The sequence below is a fragment of the Haliotis rufescens genome, unplaced genomic scaffold (genome assembly GCF_023055435.1).
Source record: "Haliotis rufescens isolate VD_foot unplaced genomic scaffold, xgHalRufe1.0.p SCAF_88, whole genome shotgun sequence".
Taxonomy (NCBI): Eukaryota; Metazoa; Mollusca; class Gastropoda; order Lepetellida; family Haliotidae; genus Haliotis; species Haliotis rufescens.
In genome coordinates this window covers 298,403-315,189 of record NW_025964381.1, presented here as the reverse complement: position 1 = coordinate 315,189, position 16,787 = coordinate 298,403, and the positions used below count along the sequence as shown (strand labels likewise).

General features: G+C 43.3%; 1 protein-coding gene across 3 annotated transcripts in view; it reads left to right on the top strand.

Annotated features, from left to right (window-relative positions):
* Positions 1-16,787, top strand: part of LOC124114577 (TSC22 domain family protein 3-like) — an 83,739-nt gene that overhangs the window by 51,051 nt on the left and 15,901 nt on the right. For 2 of the 3 annotated variants that reach the window (XM_046475201.2, XM_046475203.2), the window contains exon 2: positions 5,714-5,743. The exons of the other annotated variant lie outside the window; for it this stretch is intronic. In XM_046475201.2, the coding sequence (XP_046331157.1) occupies positions 5,714-5,743 (30 nt within the window). The remainder of the gene's footprint in view (positions 1-5,713; positions 5,744-16,787) is intronic. 3 annotated transcript variants of the gene reach the window in all.

The window sequence follows — 16,787 nt, the reverse complement described above, 5'->3', positions numbered from 1 at the left end:
CATGCTCATGATGTCAATCAGTGGATTGTCTAGTCCAGACTCAATTGTTTACAGATCGCCTTCATATAGCTGGAATATTGCTGAGTGTGGCTTGAAACAACAAACAAACAAACAAACAAACATGACCATAATCAATGTCCAACTGTACCCAGCCCCAAGTGTATCTATACACAACAGATTATCTTATCTTATCTTATCGTGCAGCCACCTGAAGCCATGTGACAGGCAGGGTGATCTGGTTCGTTAAGCTCCTCCCCCCACCTGCCTGACCTGAAATGACCCCTTGGTGTGAAGTCCGCCCTGTCCCGGTGTAAGTGTGAAGTGTCCTTGTGTGGCAGGTGACCCACGACCCCGCGGAACAGATGTGTAGTAGTAGCAAGGTGGTTGTTTACCTCGACCACAGTCTCACGACAGAAGCGTGGCAGTGTTTACTTATCGCTGTAAGCTGATAACACTGAAGGTGCCCTGCACTGCTGTTGACGGCTGGTCTTCGCTGTTTGCAGATGTACGCCAGTATTTACCCAAGGTCAAGGCCATGACTTGTTTGTGGTTACGAACGTGGCCCCGTGGCCGATCAGTGACCCCTCGGTCACAACCTGTAATGTATTTCACCATTTTACCATAACAATAAAATTGTGACCTGTAATCTTAGATTGGATGTTTCAGTGACAAATCTTTATGAACAACCCCTTTGCATTCTCCGGGATATTGTCCATGACAGGACCACAAGCGAAGCATGGTCTTCGCACATGTTGATGTAGACTTGGCCACATTCCTCCTTTGATGTTTTTATGGCGAGATGTGATCCATGGTAGGCTGCCATGCATGAGTTCTGACAGAGAGACACGGGCTGCACATCAACATGGCGTGCCACAGACTCCCCATCCCCGGCTACCTGATGCAGGGAAGCCAACTCTGACATTATAATGCCCACCCTGCAATAACAATACCTGAAAAACCCTGACAATCTAGCCAGCTACCTTAACTTAACCTTGAGCCGGCTTGTTGTCCGTATTCCTAAGCCTGGTGTTGCCCTTTGTGATGTAGGCTATCACAGGTTGCTGGCCTGAATTGGTCACTTGACATCTTTTTCAGTCCATTTTTGTGGGCATTTTTTAACTTACGTTGCTGGATATAAAGAAGCTTCACTGGACCCTGCTTCTGACTAGACTGTCTCTAGACTGTCACTAGACTGTCCAAAGACTGTCTCTAGACTGTCACTAGACTGTTTTCTAGACTGTCACTAGACTGTCACTAGACTGTCACTAGACTGTCTCTTGACTGTCTCTAGACTGTCACTAGACTGTCTCTAGACTGTCACTAGACTGTTACTAGACTGTCTCTAGACTGTCACTAGACTGTCACTAGACTGTTTTCTAGACTGTCACTAGACTGTCTCTAGACTGTCACTAGACTGTCACTAGACTGTCTCTTGACTGTCTCTAGACTGTCACTAGACTGTCTCTAGACTGTCACTAGACTGTCACTAGACTGTCTCTAGACTGTCTCCAGACTGTCACTAGACTTTCACTAGACTGTCTCTAGACTGTCACTAGACGGTAGTCACTGTCGTCATGGGGGGCACTGTTGGCCCAGTCGGCAAAGGCGCCGTGATTCGCTGTGCAGAGTTTTGTCCCTAGGGCACGCCAGAAACCTATGATGGTGGGTTCGAATCCCCATTCGCCCTGATTATGTTTCTAGGTTTGTCAGCACCATACCCGTGTTCGTGGGTTTCACCGAAGTGGTAAACGTCTTGCATCACTTCAGGCTTTCCTCCCACATTAAGCAGACACGCCGTGATATAACTGGAATACTGTTAAAAGCGGTGTTAAACCCAACTCACTCACTCACTCACTCACTCACTCACTCACTCACTCACTCACTCACTCTGTCGTCATGACAACTCTTGCAGTGGAGACAATTTCTAAAATGTTTCTTCTACCTATTATCCCAAAGTTTAATGCTAAACTATCTGGGCCCCGTTCTACAAAGCAATCTTAGGGCTAAGTCGATCGTAACTCCCATACTTTAACATAGACTTACAACTGTCGTAGCGCTAAGATCGCTTTGTGGAGCAGGGCCCAGGATTGTTTTTCGACAATATCACAATTTTCAAACCTGTTCCCAGACAGTGCAGCAGTACTAATGAGAATCTCTTCCGGCAGATTCCTGCAGCGGCAAATTCCTCTCAGACGCTGGATTTTAGAGGCTAGGTTGAAAGTGATTGGTGTCAGTAGTAGCAAGACACCATTGAGTGATTTAATATGCTGACTGTGGGGTGAGGGGTCAATTAGTTTCCAGGTAGCAGGCTTCAGGAGAATTATCCCACAAGCTCTCTAGTTTCCGACATTGCAGATTCAGCCACTCACTGTACTGGTTGGCCTCACTGCTGGATTCCATCAGAGCCGTACTCCCAAATATACGAATATCACACTTTCCTTTGAGCTTGGGTGCAATTGAGTAACACTGTAATTATGTACTATACCATATGAATAAGACCAGTGGTCTAGTCATTTGAGATGCTGAATATTGGCTCGGTCGTCTAAGGCGCTGAATATTGGCCCGGTCGTCTAAGGCGCTGAATATTGGCCCGGTCGTCTAAGGCGCTGAATATTGGCTCGGTCGTCTAAGCCGTTGAATATTGGCCCGGTCGTCTAAGGCGCTGAATATTGGTCCGGTCGTCTAAGGTGCCACAATTTGTGTTGCGAGTTGAGTTTCTCACTCACTCACTCACTCACTCACTCACTCATACCTGCTCCTGGAGTCTACCGAACGTCTAAGGCGCTGAATATTGGTCCGGTCGTCTAAGGTGCCACAATTTGTGTTGCGAGTTGAGTTTCTCACTCACTCACTCACTCACTCACTCACTCACTCATACCTGCTCCTGGAGTCTACCGAAGCTGTGAGATGTCGTTCATCACTTTGGGCACATATCACATGACATGCTGTGATGATACTGAAATACAGGCACCCACAACACATGGCTACAATATTTTGATTAAAGCAGGTGCTGGACTTCCTTCCTTCCTTCCTGTGCTTGTGAAAGAGATGTGGAACATGACAACATCAACCTTCCTGGACTCTGTTGCCAGAGAAGGGACAGATTCACCCCACCATTTCTTATCTTACATTAATTAATTCAATAAGTACAAATGAAAATAATGACTACCCTTCATCATGGTAGTCAGCGTGAGAAATTGTGCTGTAGTCCTTGCCAAACTGCCCAAGAGTTAACGTATCATAAGGACCAGTAGAAATTACCAATTTTTAAAGGTTTGCTACATGTTATCATCATGAGGACTAGTGGTCTAAAAATGTTGGGGTGGGTGTAGCCCTGTGGTTAAAGTGTTTGCTTGTGACACCGAAGACCCAGGTTCGATTCCCCACATGGGTACAATGTGTGAAGCCCATTCCTTGTGTCCCCTGCTGTGATATTGCTGGAATATTGCTAAACCATATTCACTCACTCCAACATAAAGCAGACGGGTTGCCACCATAAGAGTCGCCGGGGTGACAAGGTGATTCAATTTTGTATGTACTTTATACGCTAATACCTACATACAATTCAACAAATTTACACTACTCGTTTACACCGAGCTATAATACCCTGGTTGAAAGAAACTGGTAATAGACGCCCTTCACTGTTGACATGGCTACGGTCTAGTGAGTAGAACTTCTGGCCAACTCTGCTACAAAGACCTTGACATTGACATACCTGTTTTTGTCCATGTTTTAAAGTGGCCCTCTTCCTGGCAGGATGCTGTTGTTTAGATAAAAGAATAAAAGCTGTCGAGATATTGCATTATCATGCTGTTTTTTATCACGCTTTTATTGCGCGACCATGTCAGTATTGTTGATAATATGCTGATAGGTATTTTTGTGATGGATGGGTGGACGGAGTCTCCACCTAGCCCTCAGGGAACACTTCATCACAGAGTCAGGAAACATTGTCACCACGCTCCCGTCAATGTTGCTTTGCATGGTTTTAATAACTGTGTGTATGGTGGCACTGTTGTGGCAGTTTAGCTTCTCGTAGTCTTGGAAGAGTTTGGTCAGAGGCACTGTGTGCAGAGTAAGCCCCCTTTGTTACCAGGATCTGTTGTTAGAGGTTTGAATCCCAGATATTCCTTATTGTGATCACAATGGTGAAGTATATGATCCGTTTCTCTTCCACTTGATGCTCTTCACGCCGAAGTTCTGGGACCTGGGTTCGATTCCCGACATGGGTACAATGTGTGAAGCCCATTTCTGGTGTAACCCGCCGTGATATTGCAGGAATATTGCTAAAAGCCCCGTAAAATCAAACTCACTCACTCTTTCCACTTGATGCTGACAAGCCATGATAACACGGAAATAATGTCCTGAAAAGCTTTAACCCTTAGATTGAGTGTCACAACTATTTAATTCAGCAGTTTGACGGTTAACTCTTTTAGTGTGAGTGAGTTGGGTTTAACGCCGCTCTTAACATTATTCCAGTTATATCGCGGCGTGTCAGCTTAATGTGGGAGGAAAGCCCCAAGTGATGCAGGTCTCAGACGTTTACCACTTTGGTGAAACCCACGAGCACGGTGCTGACAAACCTAGAAACATAATCGGGGCGAACCGGGATTCGAACCCACAATCATGGGTTTCTGGCGTGCCCAAGGGACGCAACTGTGCACAGCAAATCGGGGCGCCTTAGATGACTGGGCCACCCGTGCCCCTGTTAACTCTTTTAACACCAGTCACCCAGAATCTTTTACTGCTGTGACACCGAGTTCCCTGAGACTCTGGTGTGTCAGATGAAGCCTACATTTATCAAGGAAATTATCTGCTTGTAAAACATGTTTCCTACTATATGTTATTCCCATTTGAAAGGTCTAATCCTACTGTATATAAATATGAAAGTAATGTTTATCACATTATTTAAATAATGCATTTACAACTAAGTTAAGTTTTTGTTATATACGGTAAAACATGTAAGGTAACACATTCATTACGTACAGATTAAGCACTAATATAGCGAAAATTTGACGATTTTTGGCATATGGAAGATTTCATAATATCCACTTAATTATTTCTTTTTTATTTTCATTGCTTACATAATCGGAACATTATTTTAAAAGGAATAATATATTATTTTGATGTAGCTAAGGCTTGGCTGGTGTACTGGTATGTGGTGTTGAGCTAAGCCAAACCTCACTCTTATAAGATCTCCTTCATAGAACATGTGTTTGTTTGTGTATGTTTCTGCAGATACCTCACTTCATTGCTTGACATGCTGGTGATAAATTGTGACGTGGATCGATAATTACCTTTACAATCTTCTTTCCCAAGTAGCGATAGCATAACAGGACGGCCCCTGAGAATTTTGATACCCTTGCGATAACATTGTGGGAAAAACTGCCTGAGCTTGAGGTTTACAACTTCTCATCATAAGTTAATTGTTTTTGATGGGAAGAGGAAGATGATGGGACAAGACTGTTTATGAACAAGCTCCTGCTTCCTTGTCTTGAGGATGGTTGGTAACTAGGACTAGAAGGTAGATTCAATAAGTAGTCAGAGCTTCTGCAAACATCTTTTCAAAATAAACATGTTCCACTCTTCATGACTGATATCTCATGCTTCTTAGATCATCAGTTCAAATTCATTGTAACTCATTCATTCTTTAAAATATTTCTGTGTCCAATAAATGATTTTTAAAACAATTTTTGAATTCAATTGGCTTTTTCAGGTGCAGGACTCTCAATGCTAGTCTCCACGGGTAAAGCTTTACTTGGTCTCCTAGCTAGACTGTGTTCACTGCCGCCCTTGTTTCAGTACCAGGACTGTTTGAGTGTGACTTAATCCAGTGTGATTATCTCTCTAATCCTAATCCAATGGTCTTCAGCGATTAACACTGCTCACATTTTCCTGTTTGTTTCAGAATCTTGTAGATTCATTCATAGCTCTTTGTTTTTTGTTTTTTATTTATTCATCTGTTTTTTTTTCATTTAGTGCCATTCATTCCATGGTGTGACGCATGGTTATAGGATAGTGGTCTTGCCACAGACGAATGAATTTAGGGCAGGTTAGGGCAGGTTTCATGATGTGATCACCTTTTGAAAGGACATAATTGTATAGGATTAACAGATTTGAATAAAATCCTGGACATTAAAATTTTGGACGTTTTGGATGACAGTTATGTCCTAGAGAAGTACCTGATCTGAAGCTGTTATGCTATCCTTGTAAGGGCGGTTGGGTAGCCTTGCAGTTATATGGTGGGCTCATACCGCCAAAGGGCAAGGGTTTGATTCCCAACATGTTGACAGTGTGTGAAGCCCTTGTGTTCCCTGTTGTGATATGGCTGGATCGTTGCTTCCGACCAGTGTAACTGTACTCAAATTGTTCCAGGGAAAGACGGGGGCACGGGTGGCCCAGTCGTCTAAGGCGCCGCGTTTCGCTGTGCAGAGTCGCGTCCCTTGGGCATGCCAGAAACCTATGATTGTGGGTTCGAATCCCGGTTCGCCCCGATTATGTTTCTAGGTTTGTCAGCACCATACCCGTGCTCGTGGGTTTCACCGAAGTGGTAAACGTCTGAGACCTGCATAACTTCGGGCTTTCCTCCCATATTAAGCTGACACGCCGTGATATAACTGGAATACTGTTAAAAGCGGCGTTAAACCCAACTCACTCACTCACTCACTCCAGGGAAAGACTGGTTTTAGTCTTGTTAGGAGGAACCCAAACGGTGGTTTGATGTGAGCAATGTCTGCCAATGAGAAGCAGTGTGACCACCTTTCAGGACCAACTCAGATCAGTGACCAAACTCTCATTTGACGATAGTGGTGACCCAAGGTGATGATTACCATGTGCAGAGTTGCTTCCCTTAGACATGCCAGGTTCTGCTAACCTTGGGTTCGAACCCCAGATTTGCCCAGATGAAGGTTCTTGGTTTTCAGACTTTCCATCCACTGGCACACTTGGGTGTAACTGAAAGGCTTTTCCAATGACTTTTAACTCCTGTTTATAAGTGCGTTGTCCAATGCTTGCACTGTCCAACCCCGGTGTCACTGATCCTGGCCGGATAGATGTGATATAGCTGACACTGCATAAAACAATGATGTCATACAATTTCTTTTCAAATAACCCTTGTCACTTTCCTAGTTTCGTAGTCTTAGAGCATAAAGATATTCCTTATCAGTGTTATCAGGGATCTAAGTCAAGGGGTGCTTGTCATTATGTTAAACATTAATGATTCATGGGTCTGCAGGTTTGACACTTCAGCCCCAAACAGACCCTTTAACCCCTTTAACCCCTTCTACCAACTCCTGAAGGTCAGAGGGGTAGCCCAGTGGATAAGGCGTTAGCTCGTCACACTGAAGCCCTGGTTTCGACTCCTCAGATTGGTCACTCACTGACACTTGAAGGGATATGATGAAAATAAGTTTAAAAACCAATAAGTATCTCATTTTACAACAGAACTAACATGTTTTGTGAGTCTGATGTGAATGTTCCGACCCAAGTTAGATCCTGCCCTCACTTTCGAGGAGTTTGCATGGGTTGTTTTTGTGACGTTGTCATGTGTAGATTGTGATAGTTTCAGCATATTAATAAATTACTCCACTTGATGAACACGACAAGCATGTTTTGATGTGTTCTTCCTCTCTTGTATTCCAGTAACCGTGACCTAATCCATCACACAATATGATATTTCCAAAACTTGTAAATAACTGCTGCTTAGATAATGTGGAGGCGGTCGGGTGGCCTAGTGGTTTAAGCGTTCGCTCGTCATATTGCTAAAACCAAACTCACTCACTCACTCAGATAATGTAGAGGCGGTCAGGTGGCCTAGTGGTTAAAGCGTTTGCTCGTAATATTGCTAAAACCAAACTCATTCGCTCACTCACTCACTCAGAAAATGTAGAGGCGGTCAGGTGGCCGGGTGGTTTAAGTGTTCGCTCGCCATATTGCTAAAACCAAACTCACTCACTCACTCACTCACTCAGATAATGTAGAGGCGGTCGGGTAGCCTAGTGGTTTAAGCGTTCGCTCGTCATATTGCTAAAAGCGGCCAAACTCACTCACTCAGATGGGGGCACGGGTGGCCCAGTCGTCTTAGGCGCCGCGATTCGCTGTGCAGAGTTGCGTCCCTTGGGCATGCCAGAAACCTATGATTGTGGGTTCGAATCCCGGTTAGCCCCGATTATGTTTCTAGGTTTGTCAGCACTATACCCTTGCTCGTGGGTTTCACTGAAGTGGAAAACGTCTGAGACTTGCATCACTTCGGGCTTTCCTCCCACATTAAGCTGACACGCCGTGATATAACTGTAATACTGTTAAAAGCGGTGTTAAACCAACTCACTCACTCACTCACTCAGATAATGTAGATGAGGGTTTTAGTTTCTGCTTAATTTAGTCAATATGAGACTTGAATGTACTGATGCTGGTCTCCAAGTCTTATTTAGAACTTCTTCAGGGATAATTAAGACAGCTGATTGATCAGTGTAGCACTTTGCAGAAGCATTCTGAATATCATCGCTGAACCAGAACTTGATTTCTTGAAAATGCACTTTAAGGTGATGCTATCCTCGTTAGATATCTCATCCTGCTCCACCACCATCTTGAATGCTCCGGGTCGGATTAACACAGGCAGTAATCACTCCCACATTTGGCCCTCAGTAATTTGACCTCCCTCAAATTGGTCCTCTTCAGGCATGGCCGTTTGGATGGAAGATCACTGCGTCCCAGGTGGGGAGGAGCTCACCACTCAGAGCTTGCTTGATAATGAGAGCAAGCGACTGTTGGAGCTGGTAGTTCATTATCGATCTGTGTTTCTTGGTTAGGTAGTGGTGATATTGAGCGTTTTCTTTCAGTGCAATCCTTTGGGTACTTTTCTCAACATCTTGGCACATGTTTGTTGGACAAATCTTTGACCCAACATCGTTAAAATAATTAGCTTATTGCGCTGGCGTAATTCTTGTTTATGGACGTCTGGAGTTATTAGCTGGTGTTTGGATCATGTCCTGAATGAGTTTATTCATGGGAATTGATTCTTTATGGTTGATGCTCCTATTTATGAATATTGACAGATTGGAGGGGGCTTGATGTAGGCTTCGTCAAGAGGTCTCAATCTGTCTGGCTTTTAGCCATGGCAGTGTTTGTCAGAGGGCTCTTTGAGATCCGTGTGCAGAACTCTAGTTTATGGAAAGTCTTCCTGAGAAGTTGGATTTGTTTCATATTCAGAGTACTGCATCCCACAAGATTCTATTTATTTATTGTCTGCCACAGAAATTCCCTGTAAGAAATGTTGGCCCAGCTTCAAAACTGGTTGTTTAAAGTCTGTTCTGTAAGTTGTAAAATAGCGTTCACTGTTTCATGTCTTATGTCTCCCCTCTGATACTCACTAGCCAAGTGGGTTGTGGGTTTGCTGTCTTCACTACAGGTTTGAATTTTGGTTTCCAGCATGCGTACCATATCTGTGTCTACACATCACAATACTGTTTCTCTGCAACCCTTCAGTCTATATAATGAGGCTCACTTCCTTTTGTACTCCCTGAAGGGCAATTTCATAAATTTAATATGAAGGTAGTTTTTAGTGTCTGAGCAATCGCTTTTTGGTGTAGCTATCTCACAGGCATCTTGATGAACACTTGTTGAAGTTACAGTGACCTTCACACTTGGCTGCCGTCAGGCTGGTGATGCTGACAGGGGAATGGATGTCCTTGGGGTTGCACTTGTACACGACAGTGTGTCAAGATGATACGATCATCACAGGCAACATGATATGATCGTAACAGGCAACATGATACATTACACTTACCTGTGCTTGTGGGTTTTGGCATGACCTCCCACATTTAGCCATCACATCAGACCGCCCCCATGGTAAGTGGATAAAGTGTCTGCCCAGAGACCGACTCCGTGGCCTAGTGAATTGAGCGTCTGCCAAGAGACCGCCTCAGTAGCTAGTGGGTAGAGCTTCTGCCAAGAGACTGCCTCTGTTGCCTAGTGGGTAGAGCATCTGCCAAGAGACCGCCTCAGTATCTAGTGGGTAGAGCGTCTGCCAAGAGACTGCCTCAGTAGCTAGTGGGTAGAGCGTCTGCCAAGAGACTGCCTCAGTAGCTAGTGGGTAGAGCGTCTGCCAAGAGACTGCCTCAGTAGCTAGTGGGTAGAGCGTCTGCCAAGAGACTGCCTCAGTAGCTAGTGGGTAGAGCGTCTGCCAAGAGACCGCCTCAGTAGCTAGTGGGTAGAGCGTCTGCCAAGAGACCGCCTCAGTAGCTAGTGGGTAGAGCGTCTGCCAAGAGACCGCCTCAGTAGCTAGTGGGTAGAGCGTCTGCCAAGAGACCGCCTCAGTAGCTAGTGGGTAGAGCGTCTGCCAAGAGACCGCCTCAGTAGCTAGTGGGTAGAGCGTCTGCCAAGAGACCGCCTCAGTAGCTAGTGGGTAGAGCGTCTGCCAAGAGACCGCCTCAGTAGCTAGTGGGTAGAGCGTCGGCCAAGAGACCGCCTCAATTGCTAATGGGTAGAGCGTCTGCCAAGAGACCACCTCCGTGGCCTAGTGGGTAGAGCGTCTGCCCAGAGACCGACTCTGTGGCCTAGTGGGTAGAGCGTCTGCCAATAGACCGCCTCAGTAGCTAGTGGGTAGAGTGTCTGCCAAGAGACCGCCTCAGTAGCTAGTGGGTAGAGCGTCTGTCCAGAGGCCGACTCCGTGGCGTAATGGGTAGAGCGTCTGCCCAGAGACCAACTCCGTGGCGTAGTGGGTAGAGCGTCTGCCCAGAGGCCAACTCCGTGGCGTAGTGGGAAGAGCGTCTGTCAAGGGGCCGACTCCGTGGCCTAGTGGGTAGAGCGTCTGCCCAGAGACCATCATACCGATAGATGGAACTTGTTGTTACCCTGACTGTTGCTCAGCATGAAGGGGATAAGACAAGGACTGGTTGACTCAGTCAGTATACTGTGTCTGGAAGGTGTATCCATGTTAAACTATAGCGGTGTATCACAAACACTCTATCTCTCTCTCTCCCAACATGATTGTCCGATATTTGTCAGAAGCGTTACGTCAAATTGTGCATCTCCAAGCTGTTTTAGATTATTAAATGATTTGGGGATAACTTTATAGCTGATTAGGTTGTGGTTTCAATTAACCAGTAGTTGTTCATTCCTAGAATATCGTACAGCTATTAATATTGTGAATTCAATTACACATGCTTGTTATTGAATTATATCCTTATGATGCTAAATCTACAGTAACCGTACAAAGATGTTCAGCGGATCTAAAGCTTTACCCACACGCTAATTGTTTAACATGGTTTAGCTCTCAGGAATATGTAGAGTCAATTTCTTGGATGGAAATTCATTATGGGTACTCTGAGCAGGATGTAATTGCAGCTATTTAGCCATACATTTATATAAAGCATGTTAAGAATAACCACAAACACAAGGGATTCGGTTAATATTTAGTGGCGCGTGGCCCATATTTTAGCCATATAACGACTACTGTACACAAACTCTTAAAAGATCCACGACTATTAGGATAAAATTAAAGATAGACAGTACTGAAAAACAGCATGAAAATTTGGCAAGTGGATATTTGATCTCCAGGCAGCTTGTCAGAATGTCATGTCAATTTGAGAGAGGCTGGTGGGTGAATAATTGTTTGTTGTTTAACGCCGCACTCAGCAATGTTTCAGCTATATGATGGCGGTCTGGACCAGACAATCCGGTGATTGACATCATGAGCATCGATCCACACATCTGGGATGGATGACATGCTTCAACCAAGTCAGCGAGCCTGACCACCCAATCCCGTTAGTCACCTCTTACAACAAGTATAGTCGCCTTTTACGGCAAGCATAGGTTGCTGAAGACCTATTCTACCCCGGATCTTCACGGTTCTCTTGGCTAAAAGAATTGTCCTACACCTGCAAAACTTTGTGATTCACACACGAAATTGTACTTCAGGAGATCTTGTTATGAGAACTGATGATACGTTTTACCAGTTTCTGTAAGGGAAAGGTAGTTCATGTCGGTTTGTGTTGATCAGGACAAAGTTTCTGACAACTTGTATCAGTGGTTCACAGTTATTGTGTTAATTTGATCCTTAGTGGTGAAACTATCCCCTCACTCACTCACAGCGCTGACAGTTGTGTGGTGAGTTGCTTGCCCTCCTCAGCTGATGCTGAGATAAGTCTGTCTATCAGTGTCTGCAAGGTGCTTGTGGATTGTTCATGACAGGGACCATCTCAAAACATGGAAAGTAGTTTCAGGACTCTTCATGAGAAAGGTTTTAATTTGTTTTAAACATTCGTTTGTGTGTAGGTTACTGGGACTATATATATTTTAATGGAATGCCATATGATCCTTTTTGTTGGTTTACAAAACCAATTGACAAAAAAACAACAACCTGAAATTAGAAAGAAAAATGACTTCACAAGATATTTTTTTGTCCGACTCTGATTTACAATTAGGGATAGTGAAATTGTTTTTGAAATTTTATTACCGCTGGTTGTAAGAAAAGGTGTATAATGTGTATAAAAATCCTATTCTAACAAGAAGAAGAAACCAATCAATCGGTATCTTGTTAAAACTTGTTTTGCATTTGTAGAAATACTACAGGGATTCATCTAAGGTTCCAAAATAAGTGGCACTGTTGGGAAAATTGGGGGAAAATGCAATCAAAGTTGGAATTTTCTTTGTTTATAAGTAAATTCAGAGGAATTGCGAAATCTTAATTCAAATTGGGAATTGATATTTGCTAAAGACCTGTGGACTAATATTGGCCTTGGAACAGGTCAAGATAACCCCTGGTACAAATCTGGAAATTGAAATGTTTCTCTTTCTTTTCTTTTTTTTGACCACCTACGTTGAATTTTTAGCCCAAACAATTTGTAAACCAACAAATACAAAGTGAATGGCCTACTTAGACTTGCAGACAAGAGGAGAGTAGAAACTGTGTAAATAGTTTTGAGATGATCCCCCACACATTTGTCTTTTTTTTCTGGGTTAGTCATTAGTCTCAGTATCCAGGCTTCACAAGGGAGAAGTAGTTCCGACACTTTGCAGCACAAATAAGCGTTTGACCAGTGTTTCTTTAGGTTTCAGCTGTAAATAATCTCTGAATGGAATAGAGCTGTTGATGGGGTAGCCCGGAGGTAGATAATCGGGTCAAATGCCCTGAAGTTCTACTTCCAGGGACAGATAAAACTGAAGTCGAGAGAGCTCTAAACACTGTCTGGATTTAGACAGCACTGTAAAAAGTTGATAGCCTAATGTTGATTTAACTTGGCATCTGGAGCTGTTTGGAGATGCAGTTCAGTGGTTGTTGGTCTGATGCAGAATGTGATGATAGTGCTGTGGCGAGAAGTCTAAACGTTTGGGATGTCATGTAAGTGTCTGTGCTGCTGTTGTAGAGTTATGACTACGTAAGTCTTTGTTGAAGGGAAGGCGGTACAACAGTTACGTAGGTTGCTTTGCTGCTGTTGTAGAGTTACGACTAACGTAAGTCTTTGTTGAAGGGTAGGCAGTGCAACAGTTACGTAGGTTGCTTTGCTGCTGTTGTAGAGTTACGACTAACGTAAGTCTTTGTTGAAGGGTAGGCGGTACAACAGTTACGTAGGTTGCTTTGCTGCTGTTGTCGAGTTACGACTAACGTAAGTCTTTGTTGAAGGGAAGGCGGTACAACAGTTACGTAGGTTGCTTTGCTGCTGTTGTAGAGTTACGACTAACGTAAGTCTTTGTTGAAGGGTAGGCAGTGCAACAGTTACGTAGGTTGCTTTGCTGCTGTTGTAGAGTTACGACTAACGTAAGTCTTTGTTGAAGGGTAGGCGGTACAACAGTTACGTAGGTTGCTTTGCTGCTGTTGTCGAGTTACGACTAACGTAAGTCTTTCTTGAAGGGAAGGCGGTACAACAATCGCAATCAGTATGTGTCATTAGCGTAGACAAGTTACGACAGTTGTATTGCACAAATAGCTCTGGTTCTTTATCAGTGGCGTGGAGTGTTGATCATTGAAGAAAGTATTTGGCTTTTCTCCTACACATCAATCAGCTGGAACAGTGTTACCCATTTGGCCGAGGCTAAAAGGAACTGACTCTTACAAATTGCTGATTGTAATGTTTCTTTCCGTGGAAGTTTGTAATGTTCAGTAGTTTAGGGTTTGCATCTGTGCATTAAAATCCAAAACACAGGAAGTAAGTGGAGAACTTTCTTTCCAGTTTTTGTTGGTTTTTGTGGCTTGAGGTTCATGCCTCGATCTCAGACAGGAAGTACTGTTTGTTTTATCTAACTTCTTTTGTTCAAGATCTTTGATATGACTGTTATGACTCTGACTTATGACATTTTTTTTGTGGCTTTGGGCCAAAAACGTCACGTTTTGATTTCCTGAACTTGTTGGGGTTGGAGATTTTGGAGTTTATAAGATTTCTTTAACTTGAGGAAACGAGTTACTGGTTGTATTTAAAGTTGATGAATAAGCTAAAACTCACTAATCTTGTGGGGCTTCTGACACAGTAATTTAATTTAATCTTTAACAAATACTATTGCCACAAGTGTTGACCACATATCACAAGGGTATAATGAATCAATACTTGTGGGCGAAGACACTGATAAATTTATAATTAGACAAAGACATAGGGATGGTAGTTCTCCCAGAGAGACCACATGCATCGCTTGACTGTGTGGAAGATGGGCCTCGACGTGGGGTGCTGGGGATGGTGGCGTCGGTGCAGGCAACACGTCTTCTCTGGGTGGTAAATGTGTTTGAGTGAGATGACACAAATATTGATGTTGCCTCTGTGGAGATTCCGATATGATCAGTGTTCTTGCATCAAGAAATGTTTACGATGTTAGTTTTGGTGTTTTGACAGAAATGATGTACAATTATTCAATAAGGTATATGAGATTGTTTAGAGTTTGTTTTTTTACATAGTGATTATCTTCAAATTATCATCTCTATTTTTTGGGTAGCCCAGTGGTTAAGGCCAGGGCTCCAGTAATAGTTATGCATTATAGAGCGGGGTGAGATTGGTGTCAGGACTGCATCATATTTTGGCCCCAAATGCACATAACATTGCACAACGCAGTTCTTCTTGAAGATGATCAACGCCCACGGCGATATTGGCTAATATATTGGCTAGTGAACAATCCCAATTAGCAATTCCGACTGATCAATGTACACAAGACCTATTTATTCGTGTATAATACGCACTCATGTGTAATAAGCACCCTCAATTATGGGCACAAACCACGAAATTTATCTTTCAACTGTGTTTTTTTTCCACCAAAATAACATTCTAATAAGAGCCCCCTATTTCTAATTTTGAGAGTGCCCTTGGCACTTATTACGTCGAATATGGCATATCTATAAGGTGTTGGGTAATATCCCAGCGTCTACCTTGCCATTGTATCAACGGCATTTCATTTGTCTCTCATTATTTTGCGATTTTTCATTATTAATAATGTCTGATTGCATGCAGGTAACTTTGGAGATCGCTTATGTGTCACCTGCCTGACTGTCTTGTTGGGATATAAGATTATTTCAAAAACTTATCCACAGGTACCTGACCCATTGTAAACAATACACCCTGAGATCATGATGAACAACAGAACTAAATAAATAAACATTGTTGTCAATTGCGTGGGTGCCTGTGTGTTTTTATAAAACTTTGTTTTTTTAAATACCTTGCATCACCTGTTTACATTCAAAAGGTATGTTTTTGTCAAAGTGACGTCGGTGTGTGTATGGTTAAAGTCTACACACCGAACTATTTGCATATTGTATGACGTATGTAGCTTGTATCTGAACTTGAAAACTTGCTCTGGATGTGAGGTCTGGTTCTCTGCAGACCCCGAGGTCAGCTTTCCATGGCAGATTAGAAAGGAACCAACTGGGGAACATGGCAAGCTGGTTCAGGCCGTGGCGCCATTCATCTGCACCCTGTCTCGCTTCCTCCCGACAAACAGCACTTAAAACTGTGTACACTCAGTGTCTTGACTTCATGAACGACTCAGCGGAGTAGGGGGACTTTTGGCAATATTTTGTTTTGGCTTAACTCCGAATGGGAATAATACCAAATGTGATCGTTGAGATGTAAAAATATGTCTGCTTCCTCATGAAAAGACAGCTCTGATTGGCTGACGGGACACGGTAATGAATGAAACGACCTGTCAGTTTTATATCTCGCCAACAATTTTGACTGTCACACATCACATCCGGTGCTTAGGGTTCGTTTCTAATTGTATTCAGCAAGGATAATATTTTTGTCCATTTAACATGTATAATATTATGCCTTTTCAAAATTTATTTTCCTAGAATTGTTACATGTTAAAGATGTCAGTGACCTGCCACAAATTTGTTGTGACGTAAGCATGACCACTTTGATGTGTCTCTCAACAATGCCATCATGAGTACATGGAGATAAAAACATTGTTTACCCCTGTTGGTAGATATTTAGCAGAGGATATGCTTTAACACTAAATGTGTTATGATCAATTAATATCCTTCAAGACTCAACCGACCCGTGAAGATCCGGGGTAGAATAGGTCTTCAGCCACCTATGCTTGTCGTAAGAGGCGACTAATGGGATTGGATGGTCAGGCTCCCTGACTTGGTTGATGCATGTCATCGTATCCCAATGGGTCAATCAATGCTCATGATGTCAATCACTGGATTGTCTGGTCTAGACTTGATTATGTACAGACCGCCGTCATGTAGGAGGAATATTTCAGAGAGAGGCGTTAAACAACAAACAAGCAAACATGACTCAACTGTTTTCTTGACATGTCTTCTTTTTAACAAATAACTGAATGGATCATTATATATTAACTTGTTCTAACAT